Here is a 25138-nt window from a genome sequence, read left to right on the forward strand (position 1 = left end):
ATGCGGCTGCTTCCCACTAGCTATCTACCTTACGTTTGGTAGTGTATATATGTCCATGCCGCTCTTTCACTTTGTCACAGCTTACCCTTTCCCCTCCCCATATCCTCAAGTCCATTCTCTAGTAGGTCTGTGTCTTTATTCCTGTCTTACCCCTAGGTTCTTCATGACATTTTTTTTCTTAAATTCCATATATATGTGTCAGCATACAGTATTTGTCTTTCTCTTTCTGACTTACTTCACTCTGTATGACAGACTCTAGGTCCATCCACCTCATTACAAATAGCTCAATTTCATTTCTTTTTATGGCTGAGTAATATTCCATTGTATATATGTGCCACATCTTCTTTACCCATTCATCCGATGATGGACACTTAGGTTGACTCCATCTCCGGGCTATTGTAAATAGGGCTGCTATGAACATTTTGGTACATGTCTCTTTTTGAATTATGGTTTTCTCAGGGTATATGCCTAGTAGTGGGATTGCTGGGTCATATGGTAGTTCTATTTGTAGTTTTTTAAGGAACCTCCATACCGTTGTCCATAGTGGCTGTACCAATTCACATTCCCACCAGCAGTGCAAGAGTGTTCCCTTTTCTCCACACCCTCTCCAGCATTTATTGTTTCTAGATTTTTTGATGATGGCCATTCTGACTGGTGTGAGATGATATCTCATTGTAGTTTTGATTTGCATTTCTCTAATGAGTAAAGATGTTGAGCATCCTTTCATGTGTTTGTTGGCAGTCTGTATATCTTCTGTGGAGAAATGTCTATTTAGGTCTTCTGCCCATTTTTGGATTAGGTTGTTTGTTTTTTTGTTATTGAGCTGCCTGAGCTGCTTATAAAGTTTGGAGATTAATCCTTTGTCAGTTGCTTCATTTGCAAATATTTTCTCCCATTCTGAGGGTTGTCTTTTGGTCTTGTTTATGGTTTCCTTTGTTGTGCAAAAGCTTTTAAGTTTCATTAGGTCCCATGTGTTTATTTTTGTCTTTATTTCCATTTCTCTAGGAGGTGGGTCAAAAAGGATCTTGCTGTGATTTATGTCATAGAGTGTTCTGCCTATGTTTTCCTCTAAGAGTTTGATAGTGTCTGGCCTTACATTTAGGTCTTTAATCCATTTTGAGCTTATTTTTGTGTATGGTGTTAGGGAGTGATCTAATCTCATACTTTTACATGTCCCTATCCAGTTTTCCCAGCACCACTTATTGAAGAGACTGTCCTTTCTCCACTGTACATTCCTGCCTCCTTTATCAAAGATAAAGTGACCATATGTCCGTGGGTTTATCTCTGGGCTTTCTATCCTGTTCCATTGATCTCTCTTTCTGTTTTTGTGCCAGTACCGTACTGTCTTGATTACTGTAGCTTTGTAGTATAGTCTGAAGTCAGGGAGCCTGATTCCTCCAGCTCCATTTTTCGTTCTCAAGATTGCTTTGGCTATTCGGGGTCTTTTGTGTTTCCATACAAATTGTGAAATTTTTTGCTCTAGTTTTCTGAAAAATGCCAGTGGTAGTTTGATAGGGATTGCATTGAATCTGTAGATTGCTTTGGGTAGTATAGTCATTTTCACAATGCTGATTCTTCCAATCCAAGAACATGGTACATCTCTCCATCTATTTGTATCATCTTTAATTTCTTTCATCAGTGTCTTATAATTTTCTGCATACAGGTCTTTTGTCTCCTTAGGTAGGTTTATTCCTAGATATTTTATTCTTTTTGTTGCAATGGTAAATGGGAGTGTTTCCTTGATTTCACTTTCAGATTTTTGATCATTAGTATATACGAATGCCAGAGATTTCTGTGCATTAATTTTGTATCCTGCAACTTTACCAAATTCATTGATTAGCTCTAGTAGTTTTCTGGTAGCATCTTTAGGATTCTCTATGTATAGTATCATGTCATCTGCAAACAGTGACAGCTTTACTTCTTCTTTTCCGATTTGGATTCCTTTTATTTCCTTTTCTTCTCTGATTGCTGTGGCTAAAACTTCCAAAACTATGTTGAATAAGAGTGGTGAGAGTGGGCAACCTTGTCTTGTTCCTGATCTTAGTGGAAATGGTTTCAGTTTTTCACCATTGAGGACGATGCTGGCTGTGGGTTTGTCATATACGGCCTTTATTATGTTGAGGAAAGTTCCCTCTATGCCTACTTTCTGCAGGGTTTTTATCATAAATGGGTGTTGAATTTTGTCGAAAGCTTTCTCTGCATCTATTGAGATGATCATAAGGTTTTTCTCCTTCAATTTGTTAATATGGTGTATCATGTTGATTGATTTGCGTATATTGAAGAATCCTTGCATTCCTGGAATAAACCCCACTTGATCATGGTGTATGATCCTTTTAATGTGCTGTTGGATTCTGTTTGCTAGTATTTTGTTGAGGATTTTTGCATCTATGTTCATCAGTGATATTGGCCTGTAGTTTTCTTTCTTTGTGACATCCTTGTCTGGTTTTGGTATCAAGGTGATGGTGGCCTCGTAGAATGAGTTTGGGAGTGTTCCCCCCTCTGCTATATTTTGGAAGAGTTTGAGAAGGATAGGTGTTAGCTCTTCTCTAAATGCTTGATAGAATTCACCTGTGAAGCCATCTGGTCCTGGGCTTTTGTTCGTTGGAAGATTTTTTATCACAGTTTCAATTTCAGTGCTTGTGATTGGTCTGTTCATATTTTCTATTTCTTCCTGAGTCAGTCTTGGCAGGTTGTGCATTTCTAAGAATTTGTCCATTTCTTCCAGGTTGTCCATTTTATTGGCATAGAGTTGCTTGTAGTAATCTCTTATGATCTTTTGTATTTCTGCAGTGTCAGTTGTTACTTCTCCTTTTTCATTTCTAATTCTATTGATTTGAGTCTTCTCCCTTTTTTTCTTGATGAGTCTGGCTAATGGTTTATCAGTTTTGTTTATCTTCTCAAAGAACCAGCTTTTAGTTTTATTGATCTTTGCTATCGTTTCCTTCATTTCTTTTTCATTTATTTCTGATCTGATTTTTATGATTTCTTTCCTTCTGCTAACTTTGGGATGTTTTTGTTCTTCTTTCTCTAATTGCTTTAGGTGCAAGGTTAGGTTGTTTATTCGAGATGTTTCCTGTTTCTTAAGGTGGGACTGTATTGCTATAAACTTCCCTCTTAGAAGTGCTTTTGCTGCGTCCCATAGGTTTTGGGTCGTCGTGTCTCCATTGTCATTTGTTTCTAGGTATTTTTTAATTTCCTCTTTGATTTCTTCAGTGATCACTTCGTTATTAAGTAGTGTATTGTTTAGCCTCCATGTGATTGTATTTTTTACAGCTCTTTTCCTGTAATTGATATCTAGTCTCATAGCATTGTGGTCAGAAAAGATACTTGATACAATTTCAATTTTCTTAAATTTACCAAGGCTTGATTTGTGACCCAAGATATGATCTATCCTGGAGAATGTTCCATGAGCACTTGAGAAAAATGTGTATTCTGTTGTTTTTGGATGGAATGTCTTATAAATATCAATTAAGTCCATCTTGTTTAATGTATCATTTAAAGCTTGTGTTTCCTTATTGATTTTCATTTTGGATGATCTGTCCATTGGTGAAAGTGGGGTGTTAAAGTCCCCTACTATGAGTGTGTTACTGTCGATTTCTCCTTTTATGGCTGTTAGTATTTGCCTTATGTATTGAGGTGCTCCTATGTTGGGTGCATAAATATTTACAATTGTTATATCTTCTTCTTGGATCGATCCCTTGATCATTATGTAGTGTCCTTCTTTGTCTCTTCTAGTAGTCTTTATTTTAAAGTCTATTTTGTCTGATATGAGAATTGCTACTCCAGCTTTCTTTTGGTTTCCATTTGCATGGAATATCTTTTTCCATCCCCTTACTTTCAGTCTGTATGTGTCTCTAGGTCTTAAGTGGGTCTCTTGTAGACAGCATATATATGGGTCTTGTTTTTGTATCCATTCAGCCAATCTGTGTCTCTTGGTGGGAGCATTTAGTCCATTTACATTTAAGGTAATTATCGAAATGTATGTTCCTATTCCCATTTTCTTAATTGTTTTGGGTTCGTTATTGTAGGTCTTTTCCTTCTGTTGTGTTTCTTGCCTAGAGAAGTTCCTTTAGCATTTGTTGTAAAGCTGGTTTGGTGGTGCTGAACTCTCTCAGCTTTTGCTTGTCTGTAAACGTTTTATTTTCTCCATCAAATCTGAATGAGATCCTTGCTGGGTAGAGTAATCTTGGTTGCAGGTTTTTCTCCTTCATCACTTTAATTATGTCCTGCCACTCCCTTCTGGCTTGTAGAGTTTCTGCTGAGAGATCAGCTGTTATCCTGATGGGGATTCCCTTGTGTGTTATTTGTTGTTTTTGCCTTGCTGCTTTTAATATGATTTCTTTGTGTTTAATTTTTGACAGTTTGATTAATATGTGTCTTGGTGTATTTCTCCTTGGATTTATTCTGTATGGGACTCTCTGTGCCTCCTGGACTTGATTAACTATTTCCTTTCCCATATTAGGGAAGTTTTCAATTATAATCTCTTCAAATATTTTCTCAGTCCCTTTCTTTTTCTCTTCTTCTTCTGGAACCCCTATAATTCGAATGTTGGTGCGTTTAATGTTGTCCCAGAGGTCTCTGAGACTGTCTTCTGTTCTTTTCATTCTTTTTTCTTTATTTTGCTCTGCAGCAGTTATTTCCACTATTTTATCTTCCACCTCACTTATCCGTTCTTCTGCCTCAGTTATTCTGCTATTGATCCCATCTAGAGTATTTTTTATTTCATGTATTGTGTTTTTAATCGATGCTTGATTCATCTTTAGTTCTTCTAGGTCCTTGTTAACTGTTTCTTGCATTTTGTCTATTCTATTTCCAAGATTTTGGATCTGGGAAATAGAATCTTGGATCATCTTTACCATCATTATTCTGAATTCTTTTTCAGGTAGACTGCCTATTACCTCTTCATTTGTTAGGTCTGGTGGGTTTTTATCTTGCTCCTTCTCCTGCTGTGTGTTTTTCTGTCTTCTCATTTTGCTTATCTTACTGTGTTTGGGGTCTCCTTTTTGCAGGCTGCAGGTTCGTAGTTCCCGTTGTTTTTGCTGTCTGTCCCCAGTGGCTAAGGTTGGTTTAGTGGGTTGTGTAGGCTTCCTGGTGGAGGGGACTAGTGCCTGTGTTCTGGTGGATGAGGCTGGATCTTGTCTTTCTGGTGGGCAGGTCCACGTCTGGTGGTGTGTTTTGGAGTGTCTGCAGACTTTTTATGATTTTAGGCCACCTCTCTGCTAATGGGTGGCGTTGTGTTCCTGTCTTGCTAGTTGTTTGGCTTAGGGTGTCCAGCACTGTAGCTTGCTGGTCGTTGAGTGAAGCTGGGTGCTGCTGTTGAGATGGAGATCTCTGGAAGATTTTCGCCGTTTGATATTATGTGGAGCTGGGAGGTCTCTTGTGGACCAGTGTCCTGAAGTTGGCTCTCCCACCTCAGAGGCACAGCACTGACTCCTGGCTCCTCAATTTGGGATGATGTGTTGTCTATTCATGTATTCCACAGATGCAGGGTACATCAAGTTGATTGTGGAGCTTTAATCCGCTGCTTCTGAGGCTGCTGGGAGAGGTTTCCCTTTCTCTTCTTTGTTCTCACAGCTCCTGGGTCTCAGCTTTGGATTTGGCCCCGCCTCTGCGTGTAGGTCGCCGGAGGGCGTCTGTTCTTCGCTCAGACAGGACAGGGTTAAAGGAGCAGCCTCTTCGGGGACTGTGGCTCACTCAGGCTGGGCGGGAGGGAGGGGCACGGAGTGTGGGGCGAGCCTGCAGCGGCAGAGGTCGGCGTGACGTTGCGCCAGCCCGAGGCGCGCCGTGCGTTCTCCCAGGGAAGCCGCCCCTGGATCCCGGGACCCCGGCAGTGGCGGGCTGCACAGGATCCCGGAAGGGCGGTGTGGACAGTGACCTGCGCTCGCACACAGGCTTCTTGGCGGCGGCAGCAGCAGCCCCAGCGTCCCACGCCCATCACTGGGCTCCGCGCTTTCAGTCGTGACTCGCGCCCGTCTGTGGAGCCCCTTTAAGCAGCGCTCTTAATCCCCTCTCCTCGCGCACCAGGAAACCAAGAGGGAAGAAAAAGTCTCCTGCCTCTTCGGCAGCTCCAGAGTTTTCCCGGACTCCCTGCCGGCTAGCTGTGGCACATTAGCCCCCTTCAGGTTGAGTTCTCGCCGCCAGCCCCAGTCCTCTCCCTGCGCTCTGACCGAAGCCCGAGCCTCAGCTTCCAGCGCCGCCTGCCCCAGCGGGCGAGCAGACAAGCCTCTCGGGCTGGTGAGTGCCGCTCGGCACCGATCCTCTGTGCGGGAATCTCTCCGCTTTGCCCTACCCAGGTATGTGGGGAGTTTCTTGCCTTTTGGGAGGTCTGGGGTCTTCTGCCAGCATTCAGTAGGTGTTCTGTAGGAGTTGTTCCACGTGTAGCTGTATTTCTGGTGTATCCGTGGGGAGGAAGGTGATGTCCACGTCTTACTCTTCCGCCATCTTACCTGGAAGTCCCCATAGGTTTTCTTCAAGCTGACGTGGAGAGAAATTACCTTGGTTGAAGACCTTGAAATATTTAGATACTGGTATTTATCTTCTCTGAGTATTTTCATGTTACTTCAAAAGTATACAAATCAGGTTTTCTTGAAGTTCACAATTTTATAAGAAGACTGCCCAGTTTGAAATTGTATATTTTAATCACAACAGATCAGGCTCCTTTAAAAGACTTTCACATTGCAAACAATGAGAAATACCCCTGTTCTGGTTTTTCAGATTCTTCATTTGGTGTACACACTTTGCACTCGGAAACATAATTGTGTATGAACCTGTCTCATCACATGCCATCTCCCTGATACGATGACAGAGCATTTATGTATGAATCTTTGTTTCCCCTTAAAACATGTTTTTCTTAGGGAAGAAATTAAAGGACAAGTTTTCAATCTTTGCAGGCCACCTATGCTTTCCCTTCCCAGAGTGAAACTTTCTGGCCTAGCACATTCTCTTCCTAATTAGAAGCAGTGAACACAAAAATGCCTGGTATAGAATGCTGTGGTCATGTAGGCCTTCACTGGAGAAAATGCTTTCTTCATATTCACGAAATAAAATTAAACTGAAATGAATTATGAATCAACATTTGAAGAATTCATGATGATTGTGTTTAAAGCACAAAAGTATAAAAACTACAGGTACTAAAATCTTGATTGATAAACATGAATACTAAATATGTTCCACAAAATGTTTAATATATTATTGTCAAAACGTAATATTTAGGAAAATATGTCATTGAGAAAAACATACAACATAAACATTTGCCAAAACAAAATGATGCTAAAGAAATCAAAATCAAAGATAATAAGTAATTTTTAAATGGCACTCACCAATCACAATTGAAGACTCACAGTGATAATAACCATTACTTTGCTTTTTCTTCAGCATGGAGCAAAGATCTATGCGATGTACCATTTCTTCTCCAAATCTGTGACTGATAAATTTTTCATAGAATTTGGGGTCTATTTTTTTCACTCCCTTGAAATAAAAAAACAAAATCACATCAATCAATCATTTCACCTAAGCAACCAGTTCACATCTATACCACTTTCTTAGAACCTGCTATTACATTTTGACTGCCTACTGGCATCTTAAAATGGATACCACAAAATTGTTGTAAAGTTGTTTTTAAAGTCTCTCTGCCTAGAATGAGTTGTATTTTTTTTAAAAAAAATCATTAAAGAGTGTTGAGTTTGAACGTGGAAGCATTCAAATCTTCATATACTTTAAGCTTCAGAAATAATAAAATATATCAAGTTGAAATTTGATATACCATGGGAAGAGTAATCGTCTCCAACAACAATGAAGCAATGGGTGAATTTTTTAAAGTGATATGGATCTTAACACTTTACAGTGTGTAAAATGTTTTAATAAATGGATGCAATTTTTAAACTTATGTAAAAATCAGCTGAAAGACAAAGGTTGTTTGAATTAGAGTAGAGCGGTCAATGGACCTTCCAAGTTTTTGTTTACCTGCCCCTCCTGATTCTCAGTGTACTTTCACAGCAGGAATACGGCTGGTTGTTGAAAAATTACAGTGGGATGCCCTTGGTAACTTGGTAGTTCCCCCAAATATGGGAAAGAACGTCTTCCCCTCCCCTTACTATACATGGTCTTATACCCATCTCATAGTCCAAAAACACAGTCCATAAGATGAAGATACAGTACTTTACAGGGCAAGGTTACCGGCTGACCGTGCGCAAACTTTTTCTTTAAATTCATATATATTTTTACATCACCCTGGAAATACCTGTTATTTGTTAAAACTTAGAAAATATAAAGAATCTAGAAAAAAAGAAAAGAAAAATCACTCATGACCCTGTTATTTATATAAAATACATTAACCCTGTGGTGCATATCCTTCAAGTATCCTTTTTATGCATATGTATTATCAAATTATATTTATATAAATCTTACTCAAGTGCAATTAGAATACATACTCTCCCTTTTTACTCACAAAAGTTACAAAAAAATTTTAAATAGAGATATAAAAACAAAAGTATTAAATCACCCCAAACTACTACTACTAAAATTTTACTATGTATTTTATTTTTCCTATGCACAACGTGAGTTATACCACGAGTACTAACTGACAACCAGCTTTTTTTCCCAGTTAATATGTCCTATCAATAAATAATATATTGATGTGCAAAATATTTTTACATTTCCATAGTACTCCATTGTGTGGAGATATAATTTATTCATTCAATTCTTCACTGTTGAACATTTAGGTTGGTCTTAAGTTTTAATATTATATTTAACATGTTTTGTTGATACATGTTTTTGTTCTATGTCTGAACTGAGCTCCCCACCTTTCCTAACCCCTTCACTCACAGACTTTCTTTCCCACCTCAGTTCGAGTTGATCAGACTGGAAGCCTTGGGGTCATCCTTGATTCTCCTCTTTCCCTCAATGCTACCTCCAATCAAATCCTGTTGGTTCTACCTTCAAAACACACCCAATTCTCACCACTCCCCTGCTACCTTTGTCTGAGCCACCTCTGCTTTTGTCTTTCACCTGGATTATCCCAACAGCCTCCTGTTTTCCCACCGTTGCCTCTTCTAAAGCCAGAGTGATTTTATAAAAACATACATCCAGATCAGGTTATCCTCTGGTCAAAATTCTCCAAAAGGTCTCCTTTCTCTCAAAGGAGTCAAACTGCCAGACCAGCCTGCAGGCTCCTGTTCTGCTCTCCCCCTACTTCCTGGGCCTCATGCCCACCACTCTCCCCCTTGACCCTCTCCAGCCTCCCTGACCTCCTTGCTCTTCCATGAACATGCCAGGCATATCCACCTCACAGCCCCTGTGCTGCCTGTTCCCTCTTCCTGGAATGCTCTTCCCCAGATATCCTCCTCATTGCCCATCCCCATCTCCTTTAATTCCTTGCTCAAATATTACTTTCTTAATAGGGCCTCACTTAACCATGCCATTTAATTTGTACTCCCCCCACCCAGGAGGTACTCCCAAATCCTCTCTATACTTCTCCCTTTATACATACTTATGTATATTTTTAATAGCACTTACCATCTTCTAACATACTCTGTAATTTATGTTTATTTCATTGTCTGTCATTAGCTGTCTCTCTCCATTAGAATGTGAGCTCCACACAAGGATTTTCATCTGATGGTTATTCTCTGAAATATCCCCAGTGCCTAGAACAGTGCTTGACATGGAGCAGTGCTTGATAAATAATTGTCACAAATGCAAAGGAGGATAAAGTTTCAAGAAGAGGATAGTTGACAATATCAAATGCTGTTCATTCAGAGTTCAACAAGAATGAAACTGAATGGATTTCTTTTGATTTGGTGAGTTGAATGCCTTGAGAGACAGCAGAGCCTAATACTGAGGGCCAGTCAGTGCATGAGTTCAAGTCCTGGCTCAGCCACTTTTCAGCCATGTGACCTGAGTTTCCTCATCTGTAAAATGAGATGAACAATACTACCTACCTGTAAGTGTTACATGCACTAAATGACTAAATTTATAGAAGTGCTTAAAACAGTGAAATATGGTAAATGCTATAATATATTGATATATATAATTACCATTAGTGAAAATAATAGGTAAGATTTCAGGGGGAAATGGTTCCAAGTAAATGGAAACTGACCATTCTTATTTCTCTTTCAAATGCTTTTTCATTTGTGTGTGTTTATTGGGTGGGGGTGGGGTGGAGTAAGGGTGTCATTCCCTTTGACCAGACAGAAGATCAGTGATAAGTCAGCAGAAAAATCAGGACCTTCAGTTTTCAAGATACCACTGCCAGCACTGTCTAGCCACTATAATCTCCATTTCAGTTTTGTAAGATGGCATTGTTTAAAAAATAAGAAATAAGGGAAACCTAAGAGCTACTCTAATCTGTTAAGCTAATTAATTTAATTTTAGCAAAAAGTAAGCACCAACTATTTTGCAAGAATTCTCCATAGATGACTTCCAACATGAATATTAAGGAGTTATTTTTTACCAAAGAGTGAAATGGAATTAATTGTTTAACTCATAATTTATAGAGAGAGCTATGGTTCAAAGAGGCATGAGGCCTTAGAAGGCACTGAAGTTATATGTCCTGATCAGAAAACATCTTCAATAATAAAGATCTAGAAGACCTTTAAGATTCTATAAGAATCTGCTTTGTCTGATATATAATATTAGCATGATCTTTGTTCTCTGGGGAATTTTTTGTTTGACAATATATTTTGCAGGATTTTTTTTAAGCTCTTTTGTCCCATGGCAATATAGCTCTTTTCTAGTAAAATCTATGTGAATTAGTCTCACCATCCAGCTACAGCAGGTGGTGTTCTTCCTTCATAATAAAGAAACGACTATCATTCAAAGAAAATAAACAAGTACATCAAAATTGCATATCTTTAGAGTAAGACTAGGCAGCCTCATATTTTCTGAATGGATCCACTGGGTTGCCAAACTAGTCCCAGAGACATCACCCTGGCAAGGTTATATTATAAAGCTTAAAAGGCTGGTTTTCAGGTTTTGGACCACAAATTTTTCTTTGCTTCCCTTGTTCACAGCCCAGACCCTTTCCAAGGTACCTTGTCATTTAAAGAAAGATGGAGGTATAATATGTTAGGAAAGCTCAAAGAAAAACCACAGAAAAATGGTTAAAGCCAGGAAAATTTGACCTGTAAAGGCTGAGAGAGTTGGGATTATTTCCAACAATATGTAGGGTATCTTCAACAAAGCCACGCTAAGGATGTTGCATTTCTGGAATTCTGAATATGCCTTGTGATTGTCTAGTACTATGTTTGAAAATTACGTTTGCCTTGGACTTAACAGAAACGGTATATTTTTTTAAGGCTTCATATTGATAATTGTACCCAATATAACTGACATATCAATTATGCATCATAACATTGAAGGAGAAAATAGGAAGTTAAAGACAGAACAGCACACTTTGAAACAATAAATTAGTGGCAAGAAACATCAAACAGAAAAACTTTTCAAGACTATCCTAATTAATCATCAGAAATGACTGAAGTTTTACTTCCCTTTGGCCTAGTTTCAAGTATTGTTTAGGGAGAATTATCAGTGCTGTTCAAAGCCACTTGATAACTTCTGATACAATGGACCATGAAACCCTGAGGAAATTAATTCTTGATTGTAACTTGGCACGCAAAGAGCCAATACAGGAAAAATGCCATTGAGAGTGTGATGTGTAGTTTTAGAATCGTCTGATGGCTGCATCTGGTAAGTCATGGAAATTATTTACTCGGGAAGCACTCACCATATCATTTATATTTAGTTAAATGATGTGTATAATTTAATAGGCACCAAAGAGGGCTCAGTCTTATATTACTATGCATCCAACTCTATTTTCAATATAGGAAGGAAACAGAGCCACAAAATATGTAAATTCACATTAATGTGTGAAAATCATTCAGTTAAGGTTCTGAAAGATGAAATACTTATTATTCATCTTTAGTTTCTACAACAAAGTTATTGAGATCAGAAAAACAATGGAATGCCAGTTTTGTTAAGGAGGTTAACTTTTTTTGTAATAGAAGATAATTTCATATTGTTACTTGTTATTTTATTATAATAATCGCAACTTCCACGATGAAAAATTAAACAGCCTGCATATCAAACAAAAAAATTGTGTCCTTCTGAGGTTACACTTGATATTCCTGGAGCTCTGTTGTTTTCCAATAGTTTATTCCTGTCACCAACAGCTATGAAAGAAAAGTATGTTTCCTGTGATAATGGCCTGAAACCAAAATTCAGGATGCAAATTAAAAACCAAACCAAATTGGCCTGTCATTTTGGGCATCACCTGATTAAAGAGGAATGGTAATCTTTTACACTCATTTTCATAAGTGGAAAACAGTTACATATCTTTAGTGATACGATATTGGTTAAAAAACTAAAATTATTTTTAATGATGAATAGTCACCCTAGTGAAAGGTTACATACTGGTGATTCAAAGTTATAAAAAGATTATATATTGACAAGGGGCTTCCCTGAAGCAAATCTTACTTTACGATTCTTAATGACTCCATCTCTCAGCAAAACTACATTTTTCACTCTTACTTGTACTGTTTTACTTCCATCTTTCTCCTGATACAGACACTTGATGACCTCCTTGTTGGCTGCAGTCCTCCCTCAGCCCCTCTCAGTGGAGAAAATGGAGACACTTCCCATTCAGGCTCAATTCCACCCAAACCTGTTCCTGACAGGGATGGAGAGAGACGAGGAGTCTTTACCACACAGCTAATGTTCTCTGGAACAGCATGGTGGTTTGAGAGCCAGTGCCCAGCACCCCCGAGTGAGAACTGCCTTGAAGCCTTCCCATCTCCTCCTGCAGCTCTCGGCCAGCCTGCGGGCCTGGGTTCTGCCTCGACCCTCTGTCCAGCAATGCCCATTTCCTACCTGCCTGGGCCCTGACACCCTCCCTCGTGCCTGTCAGTAACTTCAGAGATGAAAAAGTAACGAGTGATGGAAAATAGAAAAAACAGTTGTACTTTGCTCATTGTTTTGTACCAATCTGAAAAAAATGATGCTTCCTACCATCAGTGTAACAATAATAGAAAATACTTACATAGTATTTACTATGTACAAGCACTGCTCTAAGAACTTATTAACTTGTTTAATAATTGCAATAACCCTATAAGATTAGTACCATTATTATCCCCAGACAAGGAAATAGTCACAGAGAAATCAGGTCACTTACCGAAGGACACACAGCTAGTAAGAAGTAGAGCTTGGATTCAGATTTAGGATAAGTGGAGAACACAGATAAATGGAAAAGAACAGAATGCTAATATTCAAGCTCTTTCACTATTTAAAATACTAAAATTCTAAGAATATTAATCATTCTTAAGATATAATCATATATACTATCATATTTCTAAAACCAATGTGAAAATTACTTTGAGAATCTCGAGCATCTAAAATACCTGCATTTAATATGTGCATTAGTATTAATAAATAAAGTGATAATTATATGTCCATAGTAAATGAATTTCATAAAGGGAGATGAGAAAGAATTCATAGATGCTACTTCCACATAGTAAAAATTACCCAAATAATCCAGCCTATAAAAAGAACTCTTCTTAGATATGGGAACATATGTATATGTATAACTGATTCACTTTGTTATAAAGCAGAAACTAACACACTGTTGTAAAGCAATTATACTCCAATAAAGATGTTAAAAAAAAACTCTTCTTATACTGCAAATATGCAAATAATCAACTAAAATACTGGCAGAGATTATCTGCGTTTTTTAAACCATTTATTTGAGTATCCAGTATTTCTCAATTCTTCATTTTACCTTACGCTGGAGCATCTATGCATCTTTTTTCTTTTTTTTTTTTTTTTTTTTTTTTTTTGCGGTACGCGGGCCTCTCACTGCTGTGGCCTCTCCTGTTGTGGAGCACAGGCTCCGGACACGCAGGCTCAGAGGCCATGGCCCACGGGCCCAGCCGCTCTGCGGCATGTAGAATCCTCCCGGACTGGGGCACAAACCCGCATCCCCTGCATCGGCAGGCGGACTCTCAACCACTGCGCCACCAGGGAAGCCCTATGCATCTCATTTTATGAGGCTTTTCAAAAACCTCATAAGGCTTTTGAAAGAGGTCATCCTCTTAATCCCTATATTTATATACTTGCTTTTAGCACTACTGTTTTGTTTAATCTTGAGGCTTCAGAGAAAGAAAAAGCAGAAACTCTTTACCCTAGCACTATATCTAACATTTACAATATTGCACCTTTCAGCAAATAACAAGTAGAAACAAAGCTGCTAGAGCTAAATTTTTAATCTATTGTTGACACCCCCTTCTCCCTGTCCTAACACTGAGAAGAGCTGGATGCTTCTTGGGTTTATCAAGTGACAAGGAAAGCTGTCACAGAGGGCAGGTGATAAGACAACTCCTGGTAGCAGAAGCCACCTCACAAAAAGCACCAAGAGAATATGCTGTATTGTTTCCTGGGCCTGGAGTTTCCTTCCATGAGGTGCTGGCCTCAAAAAGAACAGAGGAAGAAACATGAATTTGGTCCACAAACATGTACCTCATTTATACTGACTAACGACACGTTAACTGGGAGAGAACATGTTGATGGCAACCAGGAAGTTCTCAAGGCCGCAGACTCAGTGCAACAAGCACAGGGATGTCTCAATACCTTTATTTACAACACAGACTGTTCCCATATAAGCTCATTCTTTGTCTACTTAGCAAACCGCAATTCCTTCTCAAGCTTTCTCAAGTATAGCATAAGAAATCAGATGCTGTTTGGCCATATAACTGTTTATGATATTTGTGTGTGGCTTTTCTCATTCCAGTGAAACAAAAAGCCTCATAACTCAAGCATCCAAGAATGTTAACTTGATAGCCCAATCCAGGCTGGACCCTCAACTCGCCTTGATCAAACTCCAGCTGAGTTCTTGGCTCGGCGCAGCCTGTGGTCACTCAGGTGTAAACAAACTACAGCCTGCTCTTCCCCACCACATCTGTTTTCTTAATATTTTGCTTTTTGGAGCAAATAAGGACATGTTCTCCTGAATTCACCCACTTAACCATTTATTTCTATCAACTAAAGATAAAACATGAAATATCCCCCACCTCACCAACTCTCTCCCCAAATACAAGCTATACACATAACTTAACCTGTTTTCCTCCTTTGTTGCAACAGCTTTCCCTTCTAATCAATAGTTCTCTCCACATTAAGTAATGCCAGCAAGCCACTGATGCAAAAAATTCTCAGGATCTCAACAATGAAAGGACAGTGAAGCGTTCTGCAGAAGCACATTCAGAAATCAGTTCATAGAAAAATCCTAACGAACAATTTTAACTCGGCCTATAACACTGACCTATATACCGCAACATACTTCTATTGTGGTTGAATCCATTCTGCTTTTATAGCCTAGAGGTCAGAAGCATGGAACCATTCCTGTAAACTGGTTGGATTATCCACAGACAGAATTTCAGACCAAATTATAGCCTCAGATTCAACCTAAATGAGAACTGAGTACCTAGACAGTGTAGCAGGGACTGTACATTGACAAAATATTTTAAATGCATCCATAGACATCACTAAGTACAGCACTTAATGTTAAGCAAGAAACACCTAGAGCCTTTTTGTAGCTCATTCGGCTCCTATGCATCTAGTACTTTCTTCTTTTCCCACTTTCTTATGAATTAATCAATTTCCTTGACTCCCCTCCCATCAACATTCTTCCTTCCTCCCTCCCTTCATTCTCAGAGAACATCTTACTTCCCCTAACTCATCCTCTTTCAACTGCCTGGGCATATTCCCTGCGCACCACTTAGGACAAAGCTCCTTCCTAACAGAAAGGCATCCCAACAAGAACTAAGCTAAAGAATGGGAAAGAAATAATGACACCAAGGTTCACACTGAGTGTGCTATAGGGTAGGAAATGGGGCAAGCAAGAAAGTGCTCACCAATACAAGCCTTTTCACTTACTTGGTTGGAAACATTCCATGAATATCATATTAGATAAAAGGAGATTTAGGGGAAAAACCCCCACAATAATTGGATATAGAACAGTCATTAAACATATATCCTGGGAATCACGTGTAGCCCTTAAACCAATTTCAAAATGAATATTTCTCTCCAAGTAGAGCAAGAAATGTATTCATAGATTTTCTTTTTCAATGTGACACAGATTGCTATGTAAAATAATTTTATATATAATATGCAATAGGAATCTTTCTTTTGACCACATTTCAAAATTAATCTAACATTCATTTGTGAAATCACCCTTTGGTGTACTCTTGAAATACAAAATTAAAAGGATTACATAGTTTTTCTACCGGACTCATAGCATAATATATGAGTATTCAATTACATACTGCTTCCCAAAAAGTACAGTAAAAAATAAGATAACACACCAGCCAGTAATTTTTAGACATTTTAAAAATTAATGGGCTTCCCTGGTGTCACAGTGGTTGAGAGTCCGCCTGCCGATGCAGGGGACACGGGTTCGTGCCCCAGTCCGGAAAGATCCCACATGCCACGGAGCGGCTGGGCCCGTGAGCCATGGCCGCTGAGCCTGCGCGTCTGGAGCCTGTGCTCCGCAGCGGGAGAGGCCACAACAGTGAGAGGCCCGCGTACCGCAAAAAAAATAAAAAATAAATAAGAATCTCTTCAAAATTTCAGAAGCACTTCCAGACTAATAAAATAAGCAGCGGGTTTAGTAGGCAAAAAATAAATAAATAAAAAAATAGAAGAGTTAACAAGAAGCAAGGACCCTTAGGATGACAGTATGCCAAAGAGCATATACACTGGCATATTCCATTCGCTCTTCTGCTCTACCCAGTACATTCATCACCCAGGGAAGCTAGAGAAGCCAAACCTGACACCATCCCCTGCACGTCTACCTCATCCCTACTTTGTACAATTTAGGCACATGCCAGTAGGGATACGTGTGATAGAAAGTTACAATCTGTTGGGAGGTATGTTTGACATGATTCCCCTGTCCATTCAGCTAATTCCCAGGTGATTACTGCCCCCACTTGATTCCTTTGAATTAAGTTCTAGAAATATTTGCACTGGAAGTTCAAGAGCACAGAGTCCTCTGTTTATCGTTCTCTGATTATTGGGATAGGTCAGGGAGGGTGAGGGGCAAGATGGAACCCAAAGGGACCAAGTCATGAAAAACAGAATGGGTACGAATAGGAAGAGGACGCTGCCAAAGGTGCAGGGCCACTAGAAAAAGTCACAGAACATTCTCCCAGGTAATGGCTGACTAAGATCCCACAGTAGTGAGCTTCCCTGGTGGTGCAGTGGTTGGGAATCTGCCTGCCAATGCAGGGGACACGGGTTCGAGCCCGGTCCGGGAAGATCCCACATGCTGCGGAGCGACTAGGCCCGTGCGCCACAACTACTGAGCCTGCACTCTGGAGCCTGTGTGCCACAACTGCTGAGCCCGTGAGCCACAACTACTGAGCCCATGTGTCACAACTACTGAAGCCCACACGCCTGGAGCCCGTGCTCCGCAATGGGAGAGGCCACTGCAATGAGAAACCTGCGCACCGCAACAAAGAGTAGCCCCCTGCTCACCGCAACTAGAGAGGGCCTGCACGCAGCAACGAAGACCCAACTCGGCCAAAAATAAATAAATCAATTAATTAGAAAAAAAAAAAAAGATCCCACAGTACTGCTGAAGACATGCGAAATCACTCTGAAAGAAATGTTCTGGTCTAAATAATGTTATGTAACAAATTGTTGTAGTCAAATTCAGCTGTGGGGAAGGCCACAGCCAAGGAAGGAAGAAAAGTATTTTCACACTCTGGCCATCAGCTTGAGGGCAATGTAAAGACACAGTTGTACTTAGAAGGCCTTAAAGACGGGTCTCCAAAATGGTGTCACAATGTTTACTAACAATTAAAAATGTTGCTATCAGGTAGGTTATAGAGAAAGAACACTTACTGCAGGAACCAAGCTGGAGTTCCTCTAGTCAAGGGTGGCTAATCCCTCAGGCAATATGAGCTAGATTTCTTAGGTCTTAACTACAGTTAATGTGAACTTTTGCCCTGGCAAAGAGACGAATAACATGTTTTTCCTTTAATTTACAGGAGTAATCAATTAGAAGAACTGAGCAATTTAGTATTATTCTATTTTTAAGGTACCTCTCCTTGGGAAAATAAGATTCGAATGAATGGTCAAAATAAATCAGCTCATACTTAGGAATGGAAATATAATTCCAACATAAGCTAGTTATAGTTTTGGATTGCAACCTTACCTTCCCCTCAAATCTAAATGAGGTTCGCAAGAAAAATACAGCTTTACCTTCTTTTATTTTGCAGTTAATTATAGTTAACAAGAGGTGACTGGCCAGTGAGCTTGGGCACTCTTTGCAGTGGTAGAGAAAATCTCATTGTCATTCATATAATTTTAGCTTGCTTCCATGTGACTATTCACGTGGGTTGGAAATTAGCTGTTACCTATTAAACAAGCTAATTTTACAGCAACACCATTTTGGAATAAAGTCTACATTTTCTTGATCATATGTTCCATTTTGCCTTTAACCATAATCAACCCACTACGGGGCTTGCCAGTTTCGTACAAGATCATTATGCTCCATTCTGTCCTTGACTAGAAAAATGAAATCTAGAGAGATCTCAAAATGTTTAAAAATGACTTGTTGAGAAAAAAATTTTCCCATCACTAATGGTAATAGTTGAGACAGAGAGAACATTTATCTTTGAATACGGTTAAGGCAAACCCATGCAATTCTAATTACCCTGAATACTTCATTATTGCATCTTTTAATGCCAGCTCTAAAACTCTGTTTCTTAAATTACACTTAAATCAGAATTCTGCCTGTGGATACAAGTGCTTGAAAATAAGTAAAAATGTCCACAGAATCTGTATGTTTGAAGCAAAAGTAACATTTAAGCCTGAGTTATCACGATCAGCATTTCCTAAACCACGTGCTGCCAAACACCAGTGCTACAACACGATGGATGAAAAAAGGCCAGGCTGATGAACTATATCTGGAAAATGATGCTGAAGTAGAAGGTATAACTGTTCAAAATATTCACTGCCCTTCTGGTGGGTCCTTTTCTGCACTCGGGTTACATCTCCTGCTCTGATGAACTCAGAAAGGACCACATGACCTGCTTCGGCCAATAAGATGTGAACAGGAATTACGTGTGTCACTTCTTAGCAGAAGCTTTCAGCTTGTGAATCACCAACTCTCTTCCTTCTGCCAAAGACCAGCAAAGTCCTAAACGGAAGCTGCTCGGCCAAAACCCTGAATAAAGACAACAAAGACCAGAGCCACAGATGACCCGTGTCCAGAGGCAAAAACTAAACCTTTGTTGCTGTAAGCTCTTAAGATTCACACTAGACGTTCGCATTTCAGAGATCCTAAGAAGTCCTGAAATAAAGACCCAGATTAACTTTATTTAACCCATCACTGCTAGCACGCATTTGACCACAGAATCGTTACCTCACATAAAATCCTGAGAAATGTTCTGAGAGAACATTTTCAGGAAATGTCAATGAAGATACTTACTTCAAATCTCCATTCCACTTTGCACAGGCTTATTATTAGGTTGACTGTGTCATTTCTTCCAGGGTTTTCAAATTTTTCAAAATCTCTAACAGAATAAGGGTCAACCAGGAGCCATTTTGGTATTGTGACATTAATCAATTCTCAGAATCCTTCCTTAAAACTAATTTCACTTTCTGCTTATTATTTTCTATATGTTTCACTATTCAAAGACGTATAAATTACTGAAAGGTTACAAATGAACATTCAGTCTACCTTTGTAGATATCATTCCAATTTTTAAACAATTATAAGCATACTTATTTAGGTTTTTTTCAATATATGGAAACAGACAACAGAACAGCATGAAGTTGAAAAATGCATTCAAAACAAAACTGAAGTCAGTTGCTATAGATAGTGCTCGGACACACAACAGATGACACAGTTGACTAATAGCACCTAGAATCTCAGAAGAAATTACAGTTCCATCTCACAGCAGATTTCACTGAATTTTTAGTTTAAAAAAAAAACACATTAAAACAAAATGTGTGGGCTTCCCTGGTGGCGCAGTGGTTGAGAGTCCGCCTGCCGATGCAGGGGATGCAGGTTCGTGCCCCAGTCCAGGAGGATTCTACATGCCGCAGAGCGGCTGGGCCCGTGGGCCATGGCCTCTGAGCCTGCGTGTCCGGAGCCTGTGCTCCACAACAGGAGAGGCCACAGCAGTGAGAGGCCCGCGTACCGCAAAAAAAAAAAAAAAAAAAAAAAAAGTGTGATTTTTAACTAAGAAAAATCCAAAGAGAATTCCATACTATAGCCTTAAGTCTAAGTGCACTTGACAGTATGAAAAGAGACTCAAAAACAACTAAAAATTGTGATTAAGTCATTTGGCATTGGGAGATTCGGGAATAGGTTACTGAAACAATCTGCTTTATCTTGTACCAAGGATATTTCTAAGGCCAGCTTTTGTCTGGAATAATAAAGGTTCGCTGGTACTAAGGGCACCTAGAGTGCCTTCTTTCAGGGAAGGAGAGAAGACAGTGGCAGTGCAGTCTGGCGGGGCCTCTTCTGCTACAGTGATGGGCTATTCTTCACAATAAGGGTCCCTGTGAAAGTGACCTGTTCAGCCTCTCTAATACCCGCCCTGAAGACACTCCCCTCCCTTTCTGAAGGTGGTACCTGCCAAGACTCAACCCCTCTGGTCCCCTTTTGACGTTTTCCGTGCCTCCTTACAGTGGAGCACTCACCCACTGGGAGTGAAAGTCTGTGGATGATTTCTGAGCTCTCTCACCAACAGGCCTGCTCCTCCCTGCACAGCCTTCCCCACCCGGAAGCAGCTTCTCACGCAAGTCCTGCTGGTCCCAGCTGCTTCCTGGCCACACCTGCACGTGATCTGGCATTTATAGATTTCTCTATCTCCCAGTTTCACTAAAAATGTAGTCTGTGATATATTCCCAATGGTCTTTACTGTTCTGTAGGTTTTCCAGGAAGAGAGGTAGCAAGATTGCCACCATACTCCTACCAGTACTTAAAGACCTTTCCCCTGTTTGTCATTTTCCTTCCACGCATACAAGAAAGCTAATCTACAATCAAAAAATTCTCCACGTCAAGCCAAAATTAGCCTATTTGGTCATAATGCTTACCTCATAAGACATGTCAGAAGAGGCCAGGAGTCAAGAGTCATTAAGACCAAGCTCCTCCTTTCACTCTGAGTACAGAGGTCAAGAACGGTAATGAGATTTTGTCCAGGGCTAACCAACAGAGATAAAACAAGAAATCTCAAGCTCCTTCCAATGTATTACAGAGACTCCTTTGAGAGGAATAGTCAGTACTCCTGAGTTTTCAAATGGTTTATAAAGGCCCATTATCATGCAGACCCAGGAACAGGCGTGGCAGCCAAATTACACCAGGCCAGTTATCAAAATCCCGAGAAAACGTGCGACCTGATAAATGAATAAATAATAATTGGTTGTAGGTAAGGAAAGATGACAGCAGAGAGTCCTAGCTGGGGAAGGATGTAGAAGAAAGTTGGAATTTGGCCAATTTTTAATTACAATCTTGGTCCTGTATATCCAATCACCAATAACTCAGGGATTGGGTTTTCCTTTTAGTTGTACCGTCAGAACAGAATTCTCAAACACACACTCTTGTTTTCCACTACCCATTTCCACTCCTACTGATGCCTGCCGCATATCTTCATCCCTAATTCTCCTAACCTCATCATCATATGGTCCAATAACCACCCCTCTGCCCTTACTATGTGCATATCGAATTCTGCACTCAAAACAAACTAGTCTAAGTGACAATGGGAGCGAATAATTTCAAAGATCATTTCTTTCATTCTAAAGTTCTCTCACTGACTCTGTGAAAAGCTTCTATAAGGAAGTGCTGATTAATAACCTACAGCTTTGATTTTAAGTGCTACATTAGTAATTTGAAAGAGTCATAACTCAGGAAAGATATCTAAGAAGCCCAGAAAAGAATTCATGCTTAAAAACAACTGATCTATCCATGAAAAGACTGCATTTATTTCTTGAGGAATCTGGATCTGCATTAAGATGCATGTTTGATTTGAAACTGGTCTTCTTCTGCCACCAAGTGTTAGCACACACTTCTAACCAACCAGTTTCTGCAATGTTCAAATCACAGAAATACAACGTCACTCAATGCGAAAAATAAATCCCAAAGAATGCACTGTAAAAAAGCACTGACCTAAACAAGTAGTAGTCTAACCATGTGAAACAAATATACTCTAAAGAAATTATACAAATAAATAAATTTTAGCTACTCTTTCAGAGACAAAGCAATTTAATAAGATTTTCTGAGGCTTCATTCATTTGATTTAAAAAACTACAACTTTGAAAACACAGTGATAATCAAAATAGCTTTACGATACACAAAACTACTTTCAAAGGAATTCCCTGGTGGTCAGTGGATAGGACTCCATGCTTTCACAGCTGAGGGCGTGGGTTGAATCCCTGGTCAAGGAACTAAGATCCCGTAAGCCTCATGGGCAGCCAAAAAAATAAATAAACTACGTTTAATACTCTCTTACGTGATATATTCCACTAGAATTTTATGAAACTAAGATGTAAAATTAACACATTGACTAAATGCCTCCTGGTGTTAGAAAAATATATAATTATCCAAAAAAGTCTTATGTTTCCCAGAATCTCAGTTAGAGAACTTAGTTCTCTAGCTTGGGAACCAGAATACCATGCTGTAGCAGAGGAAGCTTCATATCGAGACATTTGAAGGAGAGTTTCTATATATGTTGGTAGTGTATAGGAAAAGGTCAGGAGGATATAGTAGTAGTGGTACCTAAGACAGAGAAAGTATACTGGGAGGAAGGGAGTGGGAGATTGGTGATGAGGGAAAAAAATGTATCTTTCAATCTGTAGGTTTGTATGTATCAATATTTGGATTTTTTACAGTGAGCATATATTCATCTAGCACTTCTGTAATTAAAATAACTTTTAAAATAACAAGTACTTGAAATGAGACAAACTTCCTAATATGAGTGAAAAAAAGTATTCCACACCCCTCTCTCTCTCTCCTCCCTTTTATTTCATTATCAATCTTAAGTAAACTGAATGCTGGTAATACATTCCACTATTGACTTTATCAATGGTCTGTCTCACCCTTGTAAATGAGTGGACCCAGAATGAAAACCTAGAAGAGAATTAGTGCTGAGAGAGGAAAACAGACAGCTGGAAATGTAAAAAAAAGTTAAGAAACCAAAGAGTCACATATTTTAAAATAATCTACATTCCAAACCACAAAGCATAATAAAAATCTACTGATGTGTATGCCACCTTTTCATATTGGTTTTAAGTTTTGCAGTGGACCCACTGATTTGCTGCACAAAGAAAATACTGGCCCTGCATAGCATAGGGAGATCAGCTCGATGCTTTGTGACTACCTAGAGGGGTGGGATAGGGAGGGTGGGAGGGAGGCTAAAGAGGGAGGGGATATGGGGATATATGTATATATATAGCTGATTCACTTTGTTGTACAGCAGAAACTAACACAACATTGTAAAGCAATTATATTCCAAAAAAGATGAAAAACAAAAAAAGAGAAAATACTGGCTATTTTAAGCCTGTACATCTCAAAGTATACTACTCTTCAGAGCATCTGGATCAGAACCCCTGTCACACTGAATGAAAGCCAAGGTCTTAGGTCCAATTCCAGATCTGAACTTAGAGAATGGAAATCTGCAGCTTCAACAAGTACACCAGGTGACTCATGAATCCCAAAGTTTAAGACGTATTTTCTTAAGCATTCAGAAACACTAACCATCATAATAGTAAATAGGAACAGACTGATTCCACAAATTAAAGGCAAATATTCTTATTTGGCTTTCTGAAAGACAGTAAGATCTTAGTTTATTTTCCAAAGATTAACACTCTAATCAAAACAAAACGCAACCTGATTTAGATTTTATACAGTCTTCAAGCAGGGACTGTTTCTATTTTGATCATCACTCTATGCCCAGCACCCAGTGTCTGACACATAGTAGGCACTTGATAAATAGTTGTTGAATTAGTAGGATTCGGACCAAGGAGCTCCCCACATAGAGAAATGAAACTGGATGGACAGGACTTGGCAAGTGGGAGGGAAGAAGATGAGACTGAGAATGAGGTAAGAGGGATTCTGGACGGGGCTCTGCAACTGAGGACGATGTGATCTCATTTCAGTCACTTAACTTCTAAGTCTCAGGTCCCTTTTCTATAAAGTAAAGGAGCAGATTCTGTGAAATCAACTGCCAAGAAATCATTTAAAATGCATGCAGTCTGAAATGTTGAAATACAAATTCTAGAGTTAATTTAAACATCCCTTTGATAAACGTCCTTGGGTGCTCTCATTTCAAAGTTAATATTATAAAGACAGAAACATTTTGAAATGTGGGTATTACCTGCACCACTGATTTGTCATTCTGTGATTAAGTTTGATACCACTGGGAAGAGGACAATCCATTTGAAAGCAAAACAAGAAAGATAATGAGTAAAAAAAGTAAACTGTCAGTCTACAGGTTTTGTCAGTTGTTATCATTCCTAATTCCCAAATCTATGATTTACACAAATGATTTTACCTAAATATTCTGGAGTGGTACCTAATCTAGTTATTATTTAATTTGGGCATAGCTATTAAAAAAACATGCAAGATATGGGGGGGGATTTTTTACAATAGTGTATAGAAAACTCATAACCACAGGATGGTCAACCACCCAAACACATGTTTTTACAGGACCAAAAAGACTTTCTGAGCACAGAGACATTAAATACAAACTGTTGAATTTAGAAAAAAGATCTACTTACTAATAAACATGACCTTCATTTACAGAGCTGCAAATCAGTCTTAACTGCAGCAAAGAGTCATGGAGAGCAGGAACGAATACTAATCTGTATGCCCATCTCCAAAACTCTGGTACATCAGAGCAGGTCAGCAGATGTCTTAATTTGCATGAGAACCTCCCTAGGCTGAAATGGGAAAAAAAAGGAAGGGTGCCCTTAGGATTCCAAGCGAACTGCTCATGACTCCAGAGAAAAGTCCAAGGTCACTCCAACCTCTGAGAGAGGAGGCAGTGGCCTAGGAAGGCAGAAAGTCACCCTGAGATAGGGGAAGTCAAAAGACATGTCCTCTGGCTGTGGCACTGCTGACCATTCTCAGGGAGAAGTACTGTTAAGTA

General features: G+C 39.3%; 1 protein-coding gene across 7 annotated transcripts in view; it reads right to left on the reverse strand.

Annotated features, from left to right (window-relative positions):
* AKAP7 (A-kinase anchoring protein 7) overlaps nt 1-25138 on the reverse strand; it is a 137664-nt gene that overhangs the window by 56120 nt on the left and 56406 nt on the right. For all 7 annotated transcript variants that reach the window (XM_082634104.1, XM_082634102.1, XM_082634106.1 and 4 more), the window contains one exon: nt 7320-7467. In XM_082634104.1, coding sequence (XP_082490230.1) covers nt 7320-7467 — 148 coding nt within the window. The remainder of the gene's footprint in view (nt 1-7319; nt 7468-25138) is intronic.

Source organism: Mesoplodon mirus (genome assembly GCF_964341445.2).
Source record: "Mesoplodon mirus genome assembly, chromosome: 10".
NCBI classification, from domain to species: domain Eukaryota; kingdom Metazoa; phylum Chordata; class Mammalia; order Artiodactyla; family Ziphiidae; genus Mesoplodon; species Mesoplodon mirus.